Source organism: Cloeon dipterum, chromosome 2 (genome assembly GCF_949628265.1).
Source record: "Cloeon dipterum chromosome 2, ieCloDipt1.1, whole genome shotgun sequence".
NCBI lineage: Eukaryota > Metazoa > Arthropoda > Insecta > Ephemeroptera > Baetidae > Cloeon > Cloeon dipterum.
In genome coordinates, this window is record NC_088787.1 from 28280576 (window position 1) to 28295745 (window position 15170).

The following is a 15170-nucleotide window of genomic DNA, read 5'->3' on the forward strand; positions in this document are numbered from 1 at the left end:
CGCTTTGCTCGGCCCTTTTCTGCGGCGAAAGGGATGAGTGACGCGCGTGTTTGTATGCCGGGGAAAGAAAGATGCTGAGCGTACGTACGTAGGCGGATAGGCGGATCATTTTGAGGCACGTCAAAAAAACTGATCGATCCGTCAAGTCAATTTGCGGACTAGTTTTACCAATTAGGTTCGATTTTCGGGGGCTCGTTTGCGGGTGGTAGGCATCATCTATTTTTAAAAGGAGTCCGGCCATTTGGCAATATCTGCTTCTTTAGTGTGATTGCAAAAGGTCCATAATTTTATGATTTGTAAAGATGATTCGTTCTAACGCCAGAAAAGGGCGTAGCAAAAGGGACATAAATAACAAAAAATCACAAATGGCACTACACTGTACGGATTGACTATCTCTGAGCATAAAAATAATATCTTGCACTGTGTGCACTGTTTTTAGTCATACCAGAAAATTCAGAACCACTTCCCTGCGAATGGAGCATATATTTTGCATAAAAATATTTCAAAATAAATGATGTACCCACAGCTCATTTTTAATTTTAACGACAAGTCGCTTAATCCTTAATAAGCCAGATTGCCGTAAAGTAACGACAAGCTGCTCTCAGTGCGGTGTTGGTCTATTAGCAGCACTCAAATGTCGACAGAGCAGAGGCTGGCTATGGTGTTGCCACGCTCATTAAGGTTTTTCTGCAAGTAGGCAAAAGTGCCGTTGGCACTTGACATCGCACAGGGCTGCTATAGTCATAATCAGTGGCGAGTGGCGTAATATTAATAAATCTCGCGGGCGCCATTAGTCACCTGCATGCACTTCAGCGACATGATTTTACTCTCTCGCAATCAGACAGCTCCCAGCAATCGCGACGCGTTAATTAAAAATCCTGTCCCGGTGGCAGTATGAGGAGCAGGGCTGGAAGAAGAGAGGAGGGAGGGGTTTGGATGGATTTGGTCGTGGAATTAAGCCAATTTGAGTTTATTTTTTTTACCAAAAGTGAAACACATTTCAATAAGACTGCGAGAATTTAAAATATTATCTTGTCATATTAGATTTTACTCTCTCGCGTAAAACTCCACCGGCGTTGTCCAATGGAGTGTCAAATGTAAAAAGATATGCATTATACGTTGAACTGTCCCCAAACGTGCTATGTACGTGGCAAAAGTTGTGCTTGATATATGGGTGCGCACCTGAAACTTTATTCGGAGCCACTTTTATGGTTATATATCGAGAAATTGGCGAAGCAATAAAACGGAAACAGCCTGTGCCACCATTGGCTCACTCAGACATGTGTAGATAAACCATCGTGAATGCATTTTGGCCAAGAAAGTCACTCTCGCAGCATTATCGTTCGTTTTGTGGACTACAAAAAGCGCCTATCATTCTAGCTGGGAGACATACAAAAATGATAAGTTTCAAGAGGAACGCAGCCCGCACTTTCTGAAATGCATATCATTGTAAAAAGCATAGGTGGGAAATAGGAATTATTTTGTTCACTCTAGAAAATGACAGTGGTATTTTAATTTTGAAACGAGGAGTCAATTTTGATAATAAAATTATTTGAAATGCTTCCACGAATGTTCAAAATTTAATTTATAATTTTATAAAATATGTTCATTTTTCTATGAACTTAGTGATCGCGTGCTCGGTTTCATCCTGGACTGGATATTTTGATTAACATGTAAAATTTTATCAATTAACACGATCTAGTTTTAAGGATTGTTAAAGGCATAGGGCAGAGAATTGGGAATAATTGAACACGAAAAGATTGTTTAATTGCACACCTCTGTCTTGGTTTGACTTTGAAAAGACCATTAATGAATATGATTTAGTCGGATTTAGTGAAAAAGGTCGATTCTATTTTGATCAATATCTGCATTGTTCTCTTAACCCACTGTCGCGAATATATACGCGCATATGGGTTGGCTTTTAGTGTGTGAGGCAGTTTTACTTTTGTGTTGAGTGCACATATACAGGGAGAGGCAAGAAAAGCTGATAAGAGTCATTGGGAACGTACTTGACATGTTACGTACTCGAAGCACACGCCAAAGCTAGTATTCCCAGCGCTGCCATTTGCCGAAATGCAAACATATTTTTTTCGGGTGCTTCGTACTACTCCTTTGGTGCCTGCCGACCGAGACCAAAAAGCCAAAAGAGCGCTGCCTTACATATTGGCTGCCGGCGCCTGTGTTCTTCAGAAATAATAATCAGCTTGCACGCGCCGCCAATAACCAAGTCAAAATATGTGCACGGGGATTTACATTTTTATTGTATTCACTTCGCGGAGAAGGAAATAAAATTCATGCGTGTTTCCTTGCATCGGTTGGATTTTATTGTTTTTCCCTTTTCGCCGTGTTTTTATTCGCTCGCCTCACTGCAAATAAGAACTCTCAGCTTGACATGGGGCACTCTTCAACCCCCTTTACTCAAATTTTTTTGCTGTTTGCACCTCATTACATAACGGAATTTAGTATTTATCACCCTGAAATTTCTTCAGTATAAAATGCAACGTGAAAGCGAGCCGAGCAGTATGCAGTGTTCTTGTACTTTTGTGACTCTCAGAATTCGAGATTTAGTTGACACACTGTTTTTATTAGGATGGCCTCCATGTCCATCAATCCATGACATGGATGTCTAATCTATGTCGAATTGAGATTTCTTATTTGCAGTGATCCTGCTCATGTCTCGCGCCGACACACTCTAATGCGGCATTTACTGAAAAACGACTTACTCGCTCTCCAGAGAGGAATGGCAGTGCGCGCATGAATACCAAATGATTATGCTTGAGCAATGTTTCTCGAGTATAATATTTGGAGCGTGAATCAACAGATTTAAGCTGCTTTATACGTATGACTGGGATTCACTTATGTGCAGATTTCTTCAAACTTGTACTACCCTAAACATTTCCAATACCCTAGGCATGTTCAAAATTTCTCTACCTTTTTTTATTGCTGATTTTGTTCTTGATGATGTGCCACAGTTGGCCAACTAACCATAATAAATATCATAAATGTTATATTTTAAACTAAAACAATCTATTTAATATTTTCCGCCGATGAGTTACTCCTTGTAAAATTTCTAAATGTTATGGGACTGCAGTTTACTTTCTTGCTACAGGTCCGTGATTTCCTTTAAATCACATGCAATAATTCCCATGTAACTATATTAACGCTACTTGAGAAAAATTATCAGAATCGCATGCCAAACACGATTTTGTCTAATGCAAGCTGCTGCTAAAAATCCCAGTTGAGTTTGTGTTGCAAATGAATGCGCAAGGGATGCGCATTGAAAATAAACAAGCTGGATGTTATGCAGCAGCACTACTAGTATTTTAATTCGAAGCTCTGCCTGGGCACGGAAAACTGAGTGAGTAGAGTGACAAGGTCCCAACTTAACTTCTGATCTAGCGAAATTGACCAAAATTTGTTTTAATAATGCAAAGAGTTATATTTTTATATAGTAAATAAAAAACATGGTGTACCCATTGATGCAAGTTTTAAAAGGTTATATATTACGCATACAAAAGCTGGACATAAAAATATCTATAGCTTAAGTGCTGCCAGTGAATTCACAGATATAAAAAAGATCACCATTGCATTGGAAGTCATAAAGAAAACCTGAGTTTACATTCACACACGTTTCTCGACCTCTACCGAATTCATTAGGCTCTTGATAAGTTTCTCCAATATGCCACAGTTTACTTGAGTTCAATAGCGGCGTACCATCATTCCAAACAAACTTTCCAGACATTCCGATATCATTGGCTGACGTCCAAAAGTATTCTGATAAATAATAAATTGATAACAAAGTGCGAAAACTAAGTATATTTTTCTGCTTACGATTTGCTCGATTTTTCAGAGTTTGTATTTTTTTGTGTAGTTCTTCCATTTCAATTTCCGACTTGACAGAGGCCAATTGTGCACCATTCTTTGAGCAAAAGTCTTTTGAATCATACCAGGAAGCCTGAAAGCGGACGATGATTTAATTTAAAAAAGAATTTGGGTTTTGATGAAGTCAATATACCTGAATATCACTAAAGAAATATTTCTTTCCTCCTGTGTTGATCCATTTGAGTCCGGCTGCTGAGGAAGAACAATGAAGAAACATATTTTTTATTTATTACTCGACTTACGTTGAGCGCAATGGTTGTTGTTATTATTTCTAAGCATTTTTTTTATTGTACTGAGCTCTTCAAGAATTTCCGATTTCACTGCCTGAAAACCAAACAGATTTTTATTAATAACAGCATTTTACATCTCACTTGTTGGGAGTGTCCTTGTCCTTGCCTGGATTTCTAAAAATATATTCATTTCATCTGTTTTCTGTCCGTGGCACCTGGTAACAACAAATTCATTAAATATTCAATGCTTCAACGCGCGTTAATTTTACTTTGATAACTTTTTCAACAATTTGGTAGCCGTGATATGACATTCATCATCTTCATCAACCTGTGAATTATGTGATCAAATCATGACTAGTTGGCTCAAATTATCATATAAAAAACTTACTGCTCCTTGAGTCAGCTGGCTGCTGATGACGAGAAGCAAAACCAGCGTGTTCGTACCCAGCATCATCTTTATCCGCGAGCCAAACAGACACTGATGCTGCGGTTTCCTTTTAACATTACTGTGAATATTTTTTGTGTCGCCAAGGCAAGGGCAAGTCAAGGCTAACCAGATAGCACAAACCAGTTTGCCCAAACCCAACGCAAATGCGGGAAAACCATACCGCTAAAGTAATCTTATTACAAACATTGCGCTTTTTCCTGTTCAAAAATTTAACATTTTAATTTAATTTTTAACGATCTCTCCCTGCCAAGAAAGGCGACAAATTTTATTCATGACCGCGGCTAATGCACTCAACGATCGCTCAATTCCATTAAAAAAGTTAACCGTGTGTCCTGTGGCCTGGCCAACAAGATATAATGTTGTGTACTGTTCGAATATTCTCGCAGTCTAAATTGCAATAAATAATTTTCTAATACGTTGGTAAATATGTAACTACTTCACGAAATTTTGAAATTTTTATGCTTTCAAAGGTGATAGCGGATTTTGAGGTGTGATTTGAGTTTGGGCGGATACGGCGATATAATTTTTTCCTGAGGAAACCATAATATTTGCGAAAAAGTTTGCACTCAGCCGCCACAATTTTGCACCTATGCTATACCAGCAAGTATAAAATAAATTTCCGCTTAAAATAATGGAGTAAAATTGGTAATTAAATCGATGGAAAACCAATAACAAACGAAACACGAAACTCAACACTTAATTGTGCAATGATAAATTATTCTTGAGATAACATCTTGGAAAATAGTTATTTTATGTGGCTATATTTTCCATCATTTCCTCTCTCTTGGCTATGGGCAGCTATAGTATGTGTATATTATAGTTGTTCGGGCCTTCAGGTAGATGAATTTTTCTCTTGTAACAATTCCCGCACAATAGCTTAAAACTACGTAATTATTTCGTCGCCCGTGTATCTCTAATAATTAAAAAAAAAAAACGAAAAATACTAACACCAACGAAAGAACAAAACTTGATAATTCATGAATCATCTCTTAATCTTACACCGCCCAATCAAAACAGGTAATGTGCATTAATAAATTTGCTCTTGCTGTGGCAGTACTTCAATTCTTCAATTCAATATTTTCTTTAGTGTCTTGTTCCCTTGCCCTTATCATTATTGCACGATCCGGTCTGGACAGGTCTGGACGTTGTTGACTTTCTGTCGCTCATTTTTTCACCTTGGAATATTACAATTTGGAATGTGGGGGAGGGATTCACAGAATTCAAAATTCTTAATCAGTATGTAGCAAGACAGACAATGAGCAAGGAGTAGGCAGGACAGCGAAAAACTGAAAACACTCAAGCTGGCAGCTGTTCAGGTATTGAATGAGAAAAACTCTTTTCTAATAATTGTATATGTATGTATATATTATGTATCTAAATTTTTATTTCGATGACAAATAATGTATGTATGTATTTCAAGTATGTATCATAAATGCAACCTTTGCTAACGCCAACCCTCCTTAGGATTTCAAATATGTATGTAATAGATAATCAACGTAATGTATGATACATATGTATGTATGTACCTTTCTATCGTACTTTTCTCGCTCACCCATCACTCCTCGTTTTTTCTATAATAACATTGTACATATATTATTATGTGTATGCACCAAGAAGTGTATGTATGTGGTGGCCTGATATTACACATTATTTGCTATTATGTTATGTAAATGTAAGTTTTCGCCACCAACCATGCGATTATTTTCATAAAAGCTGGCGAGAAGTTTAACCCGGTGGAAACTACCACCTGTCCTGTTATTTTTCCTTCAGTCGAAATTATGTCGTTATATTTTGTTATGTACATACTAGAAATAACGAAAATGCATACATTTTTTTAGTTCTCATGTTGCTGACTTTCAGAGTCCCATGTCCCATGCTGCATCATGAAATTCACTATGTATTATATACGTTTAAACTTGATGAGGCAGGTAGTGTCAACAACGCAAAGCACGCAGCATAAATAGGAAAGCAGGCATTGATTAACTATTGGATTACACAATTTATTGGTATGAACGGGTATCAATTAGATTGATAGAAATGTGTATTTTTGTTTTGTTCATACTTAGCATATTTTACGCATATGTAACTCTCAAAATGCCGGATACATATTTCAGGCATTCCATTTTACTAAAAAGTAACAGAGTGAATGTACTAAATACATAATATAATAGATACATATATAATATGCATGATGTGTATTGTGTGGATAACATGAATGTGTAGATATTTTTATTAACAATTTCCTCGCCCTGATCTAAACAAATTCACCACGTATGTATGTATGTAATGTACACTGTGACTCTTGAATGAAATTAAATGCATTTAATTTGTTTGATGAAAATGCAACATAATATTAAGTACATATTATTATGTTGCAAAATTAGTGATTTTCTTCCAACTTTATACAACATGCAATATTAGTAGTCTATTCAGGGTTCGCAAAAACCCGCATTTTTCCGGAAAAACCCACTGCATTGCAAAAAACTGTTTTTTGCAGGATTTTCTGCAATTTTGCGCATTTTTCCGAAACAAATGCATTCTTATGGAAAATAAAAATTCTCATGATGGGTGACCAAAAATAGGGATTTTTCAAAATCACCAAAATCAGTATTAGAGCCACTGGTTCCACCAAGAGACTGAAAATTTTAACTCTCCACGTAATTTCCCGAAATTTCAGACTCTTTTGGAGCGAAAATGGACTATTTTCGGATTAAATTCGGAAAAATGCGGAAAAACCCAAGACTGGTGGGTTTTTCCAGCCGGTTTTTTGCGCCAAAAAAACAGTGGTGCATTTTTGCGCATTGCAAAATTGGCGAACCCTGAGTCTATTACGTTTTTTACATATACATATTATTTGGTTAAATGCATCATAGCTCCGCAATACAGTCTAGTTGTTGTACATAACTTTATTAAAAAAATCAACCTTCGATCGCACTCACACTTCTCGCTCCATGTTATTCATAGGGAGGGAACGATAAAAACATAATAATATTAGCATTATATTTACATCGGTCTTTGAAATAGTAATTAAATTCATTATTTTTTTAATTTTTCTCTGGGGTATTCTCACACTTAAACTTAATGAACTGAACAAATACAATCATACATTCATGTCTTAAACTTAATTTTTGTATACATTTTCACTGTTTGTCTGCAGTGAACAATTATTATTGCTATATTTTTACTCTGTTAATCTTACTTGATTACATAGACCACGCAGTGCCTGAAAGCTCACTTGGAGATAGTTTGCAGCAATTATGGACCCCCCAAGTCAAGGCAGGTCCAGGGGTCGTGCCAGGGGCAGAACCTTCCCCTCAGAGCAACATGCGTCTTCAACACCAGTGCCGGGAGCTGCACCAGAGCAGCTACCTCTGGTATCGACTGTGAGTCAGATAATATGAATTAAATCACGCGCATCATGGTTCATGTCATATTGCTTTTAGCATGGGCCAGGGCGAGGCCGTGGAAGAGGTCCAATCTTTCCTCAAGCTGGACCAAGCACCAGTGCACCTCAGGAAGTAAAATATCAGCCTAAAATGGTATTTACCACCAAATGCATTGAAAACAAGAAAGGTAAATAATGAAGGTTTAGACGGGTTTCTGCATTTTGACTCTTGAGTTCTGTTAAATTTATCATATCTGATAAATTTCTACATTTATGACCTCCTGCTCTTGAATTTAGTAAAAACGATTCTAATAATGCTTCCAGGCACAAGTGGCACACCCCTTGATCTATATTCCAACTTCTTTGAAGTGAGCAAGTTGCCAAACTACTCATTCTACCAGTATTGTGCCACCTTTGAGCCAGAGGTGGACAGATTGGGCGAACGGAGGGCACTGCTCAGGATGCATAGTGACACATTGAAAGGCTTCTTGTTTGATGGCACTTCTTTATTCACCAACATCCAATACCAATCTGATGTAAGCTTTTAACTTATACATCAAACCAGGCTTGTAATATTGTAGTTTTTTGTGATGAGTAACTAACTGCCATTAATTATCACTATATTAGATGGCCACACAAAATCAAATGGCAACTACAATATTATGTTCAATAATATAAAACGTACTTGAGTCACGTTGGTTGATTATACTGCCTTACTCTAGCTCTAGCATATATTATGTGTTGTGACTCTATAATGTTAACAGTTATTTCCCCTACAGTTGGAAAATAACATTCAGACAAATTAAAACGTAAAATTGTTAGTTATTTCAAAATTGTGGATAATGCTTGGTCCAATTGTATTTAAAATCTGTGTGACCACGTTTCAGCCGTTGGTTCTGTTCGCGCAAAACAGCAACAAGGAAAATGTTCAAATTTTATTGAAACGAACGGCGCAACTTGACAACACATCTAGCAATTACAACCAGCTGCTCAACATCATCGCCAACAAGTGTCTGCAATTAATGGGCCTCACGCGTTTGGGGAGAAACTACTACGACCCTCAAGCTAGGGTAAGTAGTCCAGCCATGAAATTTGAAGGGATTAATTTTGATATTTCTGTGGCAAGGTGCTGATCCATGAATTTGGCCTGGAGCTGTGGCCTGGATACATCACTTCTATCAGACAGCATGAGTCAGAAGTGCTCATGTGCTCTGCCATCACCTATAAGGTGTTGCGCCGTGATACAGTTTTCCAAGCAATGGAGAACGCTTTCCGGCAACATGGCCCCAACTATATGCAGCCCTTGAAGCAGACTATCCTGGGAGTCGTAGTCATGACTCACTACAACAACAGAACTTATAGAATTGATGACATCGACTTTGACGCCAACCCAATGACCCAGTTCTCTCTCAAGGATGGTAGCAAATCCACTTTTGTGGAATACTACAAAAAGGTATATGTAGCAATAAGATAGTAAATGGTATTTACCAGCATAGTATTTATTAACTGGTAAATTACACTTCTGCCAGAATTTTTTTTAAATAGCTCAACACATCTGTCGTAATTTTACATCAGTTTCTACAATAATTGAGAATTATTGGTTTCATCTTCAAATTCACTAGCCTGAAAAAATGTTTTTTACAAAAATAATATAGTATAGTTTTTTTATAATATTTAATAATTAGTTGAACTGGATTGACCCCATTAAGTAGTTATAAATATTTACAAAGCTAGTTTTATTCGGTTTGGCCTTAATACAACCCGTTCACCAATGTGTTATGTGGGGAATAGTAATATAATATCTGGGAAATGTGTTTATGCTATCATAAAAACTCATTTTCCAAGAAAATAATGAAGTATAAATTTGGGTGCTCTACAGAGATACAATATCACTATCACTAACTTGCAACAACCATTGCTGGTAACAAAAGTGAGAGGAACTGCTCCTGGAACCACAGAGACCATCTACTTGGTGCCAGAGCTATGCAGGCTGACTGGCCTCACAGATGAAATGAGAGGCAATTATCAGCTCATGGCAAGCCTTGCTAAATTCACCAGAGTTGAACCACAGAAGAGAATTGACTCCCTGCTGAACTTTGGCCGCAGGCTGATGGAGAAACGCGAAGTATGATAATATCATAAATTTGACGCTTAGTGCTAATTATGCACATGCACTCTTTATTTTCTAGATTGGAAATGAACTGTCAAAGTGGAACATGTCCTTCAGTCCTCAGCTTATCAGGATGCAGGGTCGAGAACTGCCAATGGAAACAATCATCCAGGGGGATGCATCCAATCCCAGGAGATACGAAGCTGGCAGAAACGTGGATTGGACAGCTAAGCTGAGAAGTGAGCTCGAGACATATTACCCTAATTTGTGACTAAATTTTTGCTCTACCAGGCAACCCGCTTCTAGTGGGTGTTAAAATGGAGCGTTGGATCGCAATTGTCCCGAGACCCATTCAGCAGGAGAGCATGTCTTTCATCAGCCTCATCCTGCAGGCTGCTAGAGGAATGTTCATGGGGATGAGCGAACCACTAGTTCATTACATCAACGACGACAGTGTCAGCACTTACTTGAATGAAATTGAGAATGTCCTCAGCCGCGCTGTGCCAGATATTTTGCTATGCATGGTCTCAACCAACAGGGCCGACAGGTATGCAGCAATCAAGAAGAAGTGCTGTATTGATCGAGCAGGTAACAAAATTCTTATTTAACTTCAAACTTTCAATCTTCACCACATAATTAATTGCTAGGAATTGAAGTTCGCAAAGTTTGCTGAGTGACAAAATGTATGACAATGGATGAAAAGAAATTTTATTAATTGAGAATAATAAATTGATAAATTATTTTGTACCTCTTTTGAGAGAACCTTTGTTAGCAAGATTTGGCTATAGATTTATCAGTGCTATTGAAGGGATAGTGTTTGGCGGAAGGTGTAGCTCAATTATGTTTCAACCCTGCATTTTAGTTGGTAAACACATACATGCCACCATCATTACTATCCTTCTGCTCTGTAAAAATTGACAGAAGGTGACCTTACTGAGATATTTCATTCATACGGCATTGTGTAAATATGGCAACAAATTATTGTAAGTAAGCCAGATAGACACATTCAATTTTTTACACAATGTTTGACGGCGATGGTGTGCGCTAGCAGGGACTTAAGGCGAGACACATTGGTAGCCCATTCAATTTTTCATAAACCACTTTTTTATTTTTCGCTTCTCAACAATTTTTCAGTCAAATTTTTAGTTCACCTGGTAATATTCCAAAGTTTTGGCAAAATACATTCAGATTTTCAGTTGAAATATTTATTTACCAACATTGGTTCCACAACTAGGGCAGAACGCAAGTATGTGTATTATACAGGTGTGTTCTCTGAACGCTAATATCACCATTCAAATATAAAACACTCAGCAAATTCAAATATTAAATTGAGTTTGCGTATGCCAAGACATAAAATGTGTCCTTAAAAAATATTGTCTAAACGGCTTAACGCTATTTTTTCCAGTTCCTACTCAAGTGGTGACAAAACGGTCAATGTCAAACAGATCTGCTATGTCTATTGCAACCAAAATCTCCATCCAAATGAACTGCAAAGTGGGAGGCGCACCCTGGAGCTGCCATAACCCATTGAAGGGTGTAATGGTGTGCGGCTTTGATGCCACCCATGACTCCATCAATAAGAGCCGCTCTTATGGCGCCTTTGTTGCATCCCTCAATGATGAGTTCTCCAAGTATGCGAGAGAGTTGACCTTAAAATACGGCGCTAACTTGATTGTTTGTGTTAGGTACTTCTCTATGCCGTTCGCCCATTCTAAAGGCTGCGACATCAGCAACAACATGGGAACAGCTTTTGAGACAGCCCTCGCCAAATTTAGAAAGTACAACGACGGCTGTCTGCCTAGCAGGATTTTTATGTACAGAGATGGAGTCGGTGATGGACAAATTGACTATGTGCTCAACATTGAGGTTGAGCAGATCAAGGTGAGTCGAAATTTTAACTAGTCTTTACATTTGTTGGCCTCAATGCTGAATTGCTGATCAGCATTTATGATATATTGCAAATTTGAAATATTTTTTCTTCTAGGTCAGTTATTTAAGATCAAATAAGCACCTGTTGAAGTGTATTACATTTTTTATTCTAAAATACATCACAATAACCGTAGCTAATAATTAAACAATATTTAAAGAGGATTTGATGCTGCAAATTCCTGGAAAATCCTTGTTGCCTCATCTCTTAGGATTTAGTTGAAGCCAAAATTGACCTGAGTAGCACTACTGTACATTTTTTAGTAAAGTGGCTGCAAAGTTAACATGCATTTCAAATAGTGAGGACTGTCTCCTTCCAGCCACCATACCCTAAAACGTTTCATAATTATGCTGTAGGACAGATCTCGACAAGAGAAATCTAAATCTGCTAAGAAAACGTGCTCAAGCAACGTAAATTTTGTAGAAAATTGTAAAAAAATTTCTTTAGCCAGGTCGTTTTATAAGAGCAAACTGTAGAATAAATTGTTAATTGATTAACTGCTTATTGCATCCAACAATTCAAATATTTTTAATTGTCGCCCACTTTAAGAGACTATTTGATATGCTTACAGGCAACATTGGAGAAGCACTATCGTGGCACCAATTACAAGTTTGCTTTTGTAATTGTTTCTAAGCGAATCAACACAAAATTCTTCACCAGTGGGAAGCAGAACCCACCTCCTGGAACTGTAGTTGACGACCGAGTTACCTGGCCTGAGAGGTTTGACTTACATCTGTACAATAATTTAATTCAAGCACTAACAATTATTCACTGACAGATATGATTTCTTCTTGGTGAGTCAATCAGTGCGGCAGGGAACAGTGTCCCCCACCTCTTACAACGTAATCTTTGACACCACTGGCCTTGATCCTGACAAGATGCAAAGGTTCACTTACAAGTTGACTCACCTTTACTACAATTGGAGTGTGAGTTGTAAATTTTATAAAATTCTTCGTTCAACCTTATTATTCTAGTGCCTTGGTAAAAAAAAATTACCAGCCGTAGCTTAACAAAGTGCGTTTCATGACCAACATATAATCATCAATTGCTAGCGCAATTTAAAACAAGTGAAAGTTTTTTATGATAAGAAATATAGTTTTAGTTTGAAATTAAATACTGCCTTCTCGGTATTGAGTAAGCTGTTTTTTCATCTGCTCCAATATCTAGTTTACTAGTTTCGATGAGCAGCCCTAATTAATTAGCCAGCTGTTAGGAAGGCTGATGAGGCTGCTAATAGCAGCCGAAACTAGGTGAGCAGGTTGATTATGTTGAAATATGGAAAAAAATCGATCGCTCCACATGAAAGACCCTGCATTATTTAAATTTCAAATGAACTGCCTCAACTGGAATCTGACAGCAGTAAATATAAGTTATGGAAATATATACTCTTCAAAAATTGCAGGGCACCATCAAGGTTCCAGCGCCTGTCCAGTATGCCCACAAGCTTAGTGAACTAATCGGCCAACATCTCCACAATGAACCACAGAGGGATTTGGATGAGCGCCTCTATTACCTCTAAACTAATTGGCAGAGGTGCCACTTATTTTTGATCAAGCAACATGTACAATGAATCTTACATGTCATGTTCATATAAACACATTTTACTTTCAAAATTGAACTACGCTGACCAAGCTTAATATTACTGGTAGAACAAAGATATGTCCAATTTAATAGTTCTCTTTTAAAACATAATGTAAACCATTGTGTTGAAATAAATAGATGGTAACCATCCAACAGATTATTATTTTTAACTTAATACTATATTATTTTTAACTTAATAGTACTCAATTATAACGTTGTATTGAATTTGTAGTCCAATCAGTTTCTTCATCATCATAAATAACACCTATACCTTGAGTGAAAAAACACTAATATGGCCTGAATTAAAATCCTTTTGCCAACTGGGAATGAACTTGATGGGTTTGCATGTCGTTATCATCATTATCGCAATTAATCATATACGTTCTACTCAGCTGGAAAACAGCAAATCGATGTCTGATAAATTTTCCGCAACGTAATATAAATATATGGTGGAACGGCTTTTATTAAAATTGAAAATTTATAGTCTATATCCGCTTTTCCACTGCCTGGTAATGCTTATATAACGTAGAATCGATTTATGCGCGCGTTCTGATTCTTTGTGTCCTATAATTCAAACCATTGATGAGAGATCTTTATATGCGATGGAAAAGCACTAGAGCGCAATGCAACTTTGTTGTGGAGAAGTATCTAGGACACAAGTAGTGACTTTAGAAATTCCACCGAAAAACCAGCTCGCATTGTTAAGGCATTCTCAGGAGTGCCACAGCAATGGGAGATGTTTGAGTAGTCCAAGAACCTATTACTAGCTGCCCAATGTCAAGAGATGACCAAAGTTGGTTGGTTATGTGGCTCGAAATGCTCTAATAGCTCACTAGGCTTGAAGGTGCACCGGCGCCGACTTGCCACTTGCTGGTTTTTGGCACCTTTCCAGCGGATTTAGGGACAAAAAAAATAATATCTGGCGTTTAAATGAAAGACGGGTAGGCCCAAGCTCTTCTGCGGCCCCATGTTATACGCTCGGCGGTGCTATTGGGACCCAGTGTGCTCGTGGCCCACAGGAAGTGCTGAGCAGAGGTTCTTAAAAAGTCTAAATGGGTTAAGACATTATTATTATTCATTGGACACAATCGGTGTACGACGTAATTATAATTAAGATGACATTGATGTAGTTGGCAGAAGTGTCTGGACATCGGTTAGACTTTTGAGTTGGAAATAATTTAGGCGTAAATTTTTATATTTTAGGCTCCAATCTGTAAGAGTTGTTAATTAACGCTGATACTTAAGTGGGAATTCTTTTGAATTCATGAGGATTTTAAATCAACAAATTGTTTTTTTTAAATGGTAGACATCGGCTGAAATTTAAAAAACTTTCTTTTATCGCATGATTGAAAAGACGTAATCCCATGCCCTATTCCACAGTCAAAAGAGCATTGTTTACTTTAAGAATGTGCAAGCATTCATTCCAAAAAAATAATTAATTTATAATCTTCTGAGATTGGCTCATTACCAGTTAATTTCTGCCGTTTCTACCTTGATTTAATCATCCCTGTGCTTTTCATAGGACGACTAAACAGGTCCTCAGTGAACAATAAAAAATGGCTCTTTGCTCATTCTTAATCCTTTCTGTCTGACTTTGGGACCTTTCT

At 37.5% G+C, this 15170-nt stretch overlaps 2 protein-coding genes across 4 annotated transcripts; one reads left to right on the forward strand and one right to left on the reverse strand.

The window, feature by feature from the left end:
- Positions 1-3482: 3482 nt before the first annotated feature.
- Positions 3483-4642, reverse strand: LOC135935747 (CD209 antigen-like protein E). Of its 3 annotated transcripts, none has more exons than XM_065478299.1 (7): positions 4501-4642; positions 4382-4440; positions 4279-4327; positions 4125-4206; positions 4016-4074; positions 3832-3955; positions 3483-3774 (listed from the first exon to the last, which is right to left on the reverse strand). In XM_065478299.1, exons 1-7 carry the CDS (start codon positions 4564-4566, stop codon positions 3542-3544), a joined length of 672 nt encoding a protein of 223 aa, XP_065334371.1. In that variant the 5' UTR covers positions 4567-4642; the 3' UTR covers positions 3483-3541. The 3 variants fall into 3 exon arrangements, with proteins under 3 accessions (XP_065334371.1, XP_065334369.1, XP_065334370.1); XM_065478297.1 differs by having other exon boundaries at positions 4382-4449; positions 4501-4598; XM_065478298.1 differs by having other exon boundaries at positions 4016-4071; positions 4382-4449; positions 4501-4597.
- A 1090-nt stretch (positions 4643-5732) lies between these two features.
- Positions 5733-13718, forward strand: LOC135936897 (piwi-like protein Siwi). Its single transcript, XM_065479903.1, has 14 exons — positions 5733-5876; positions 7772-7943; positions 8004-8133; positions 8270-8481; positions 8833-9015; positions 9072-9398; positions 9825-10070; positions 10135-10294; positions 10347-10643; positions 11461-11686; positions 11741-11936; positions 12554-12702; positions 12761-12908; positions 13385-13718. Exons 2-14 carry the CDS (start codon positions 7818-7820, stop codon positions 13499-13501), a joined length of 2517 nt encoding a protein of 838 aa, XP_065335975.1. The 5' UTR covers positions 5733-5876; positions 7772-7817; the 3' UTR covers positions 13502-13718.
- Positions 13719-15170: the final 1452 nt, after the last annotated feature.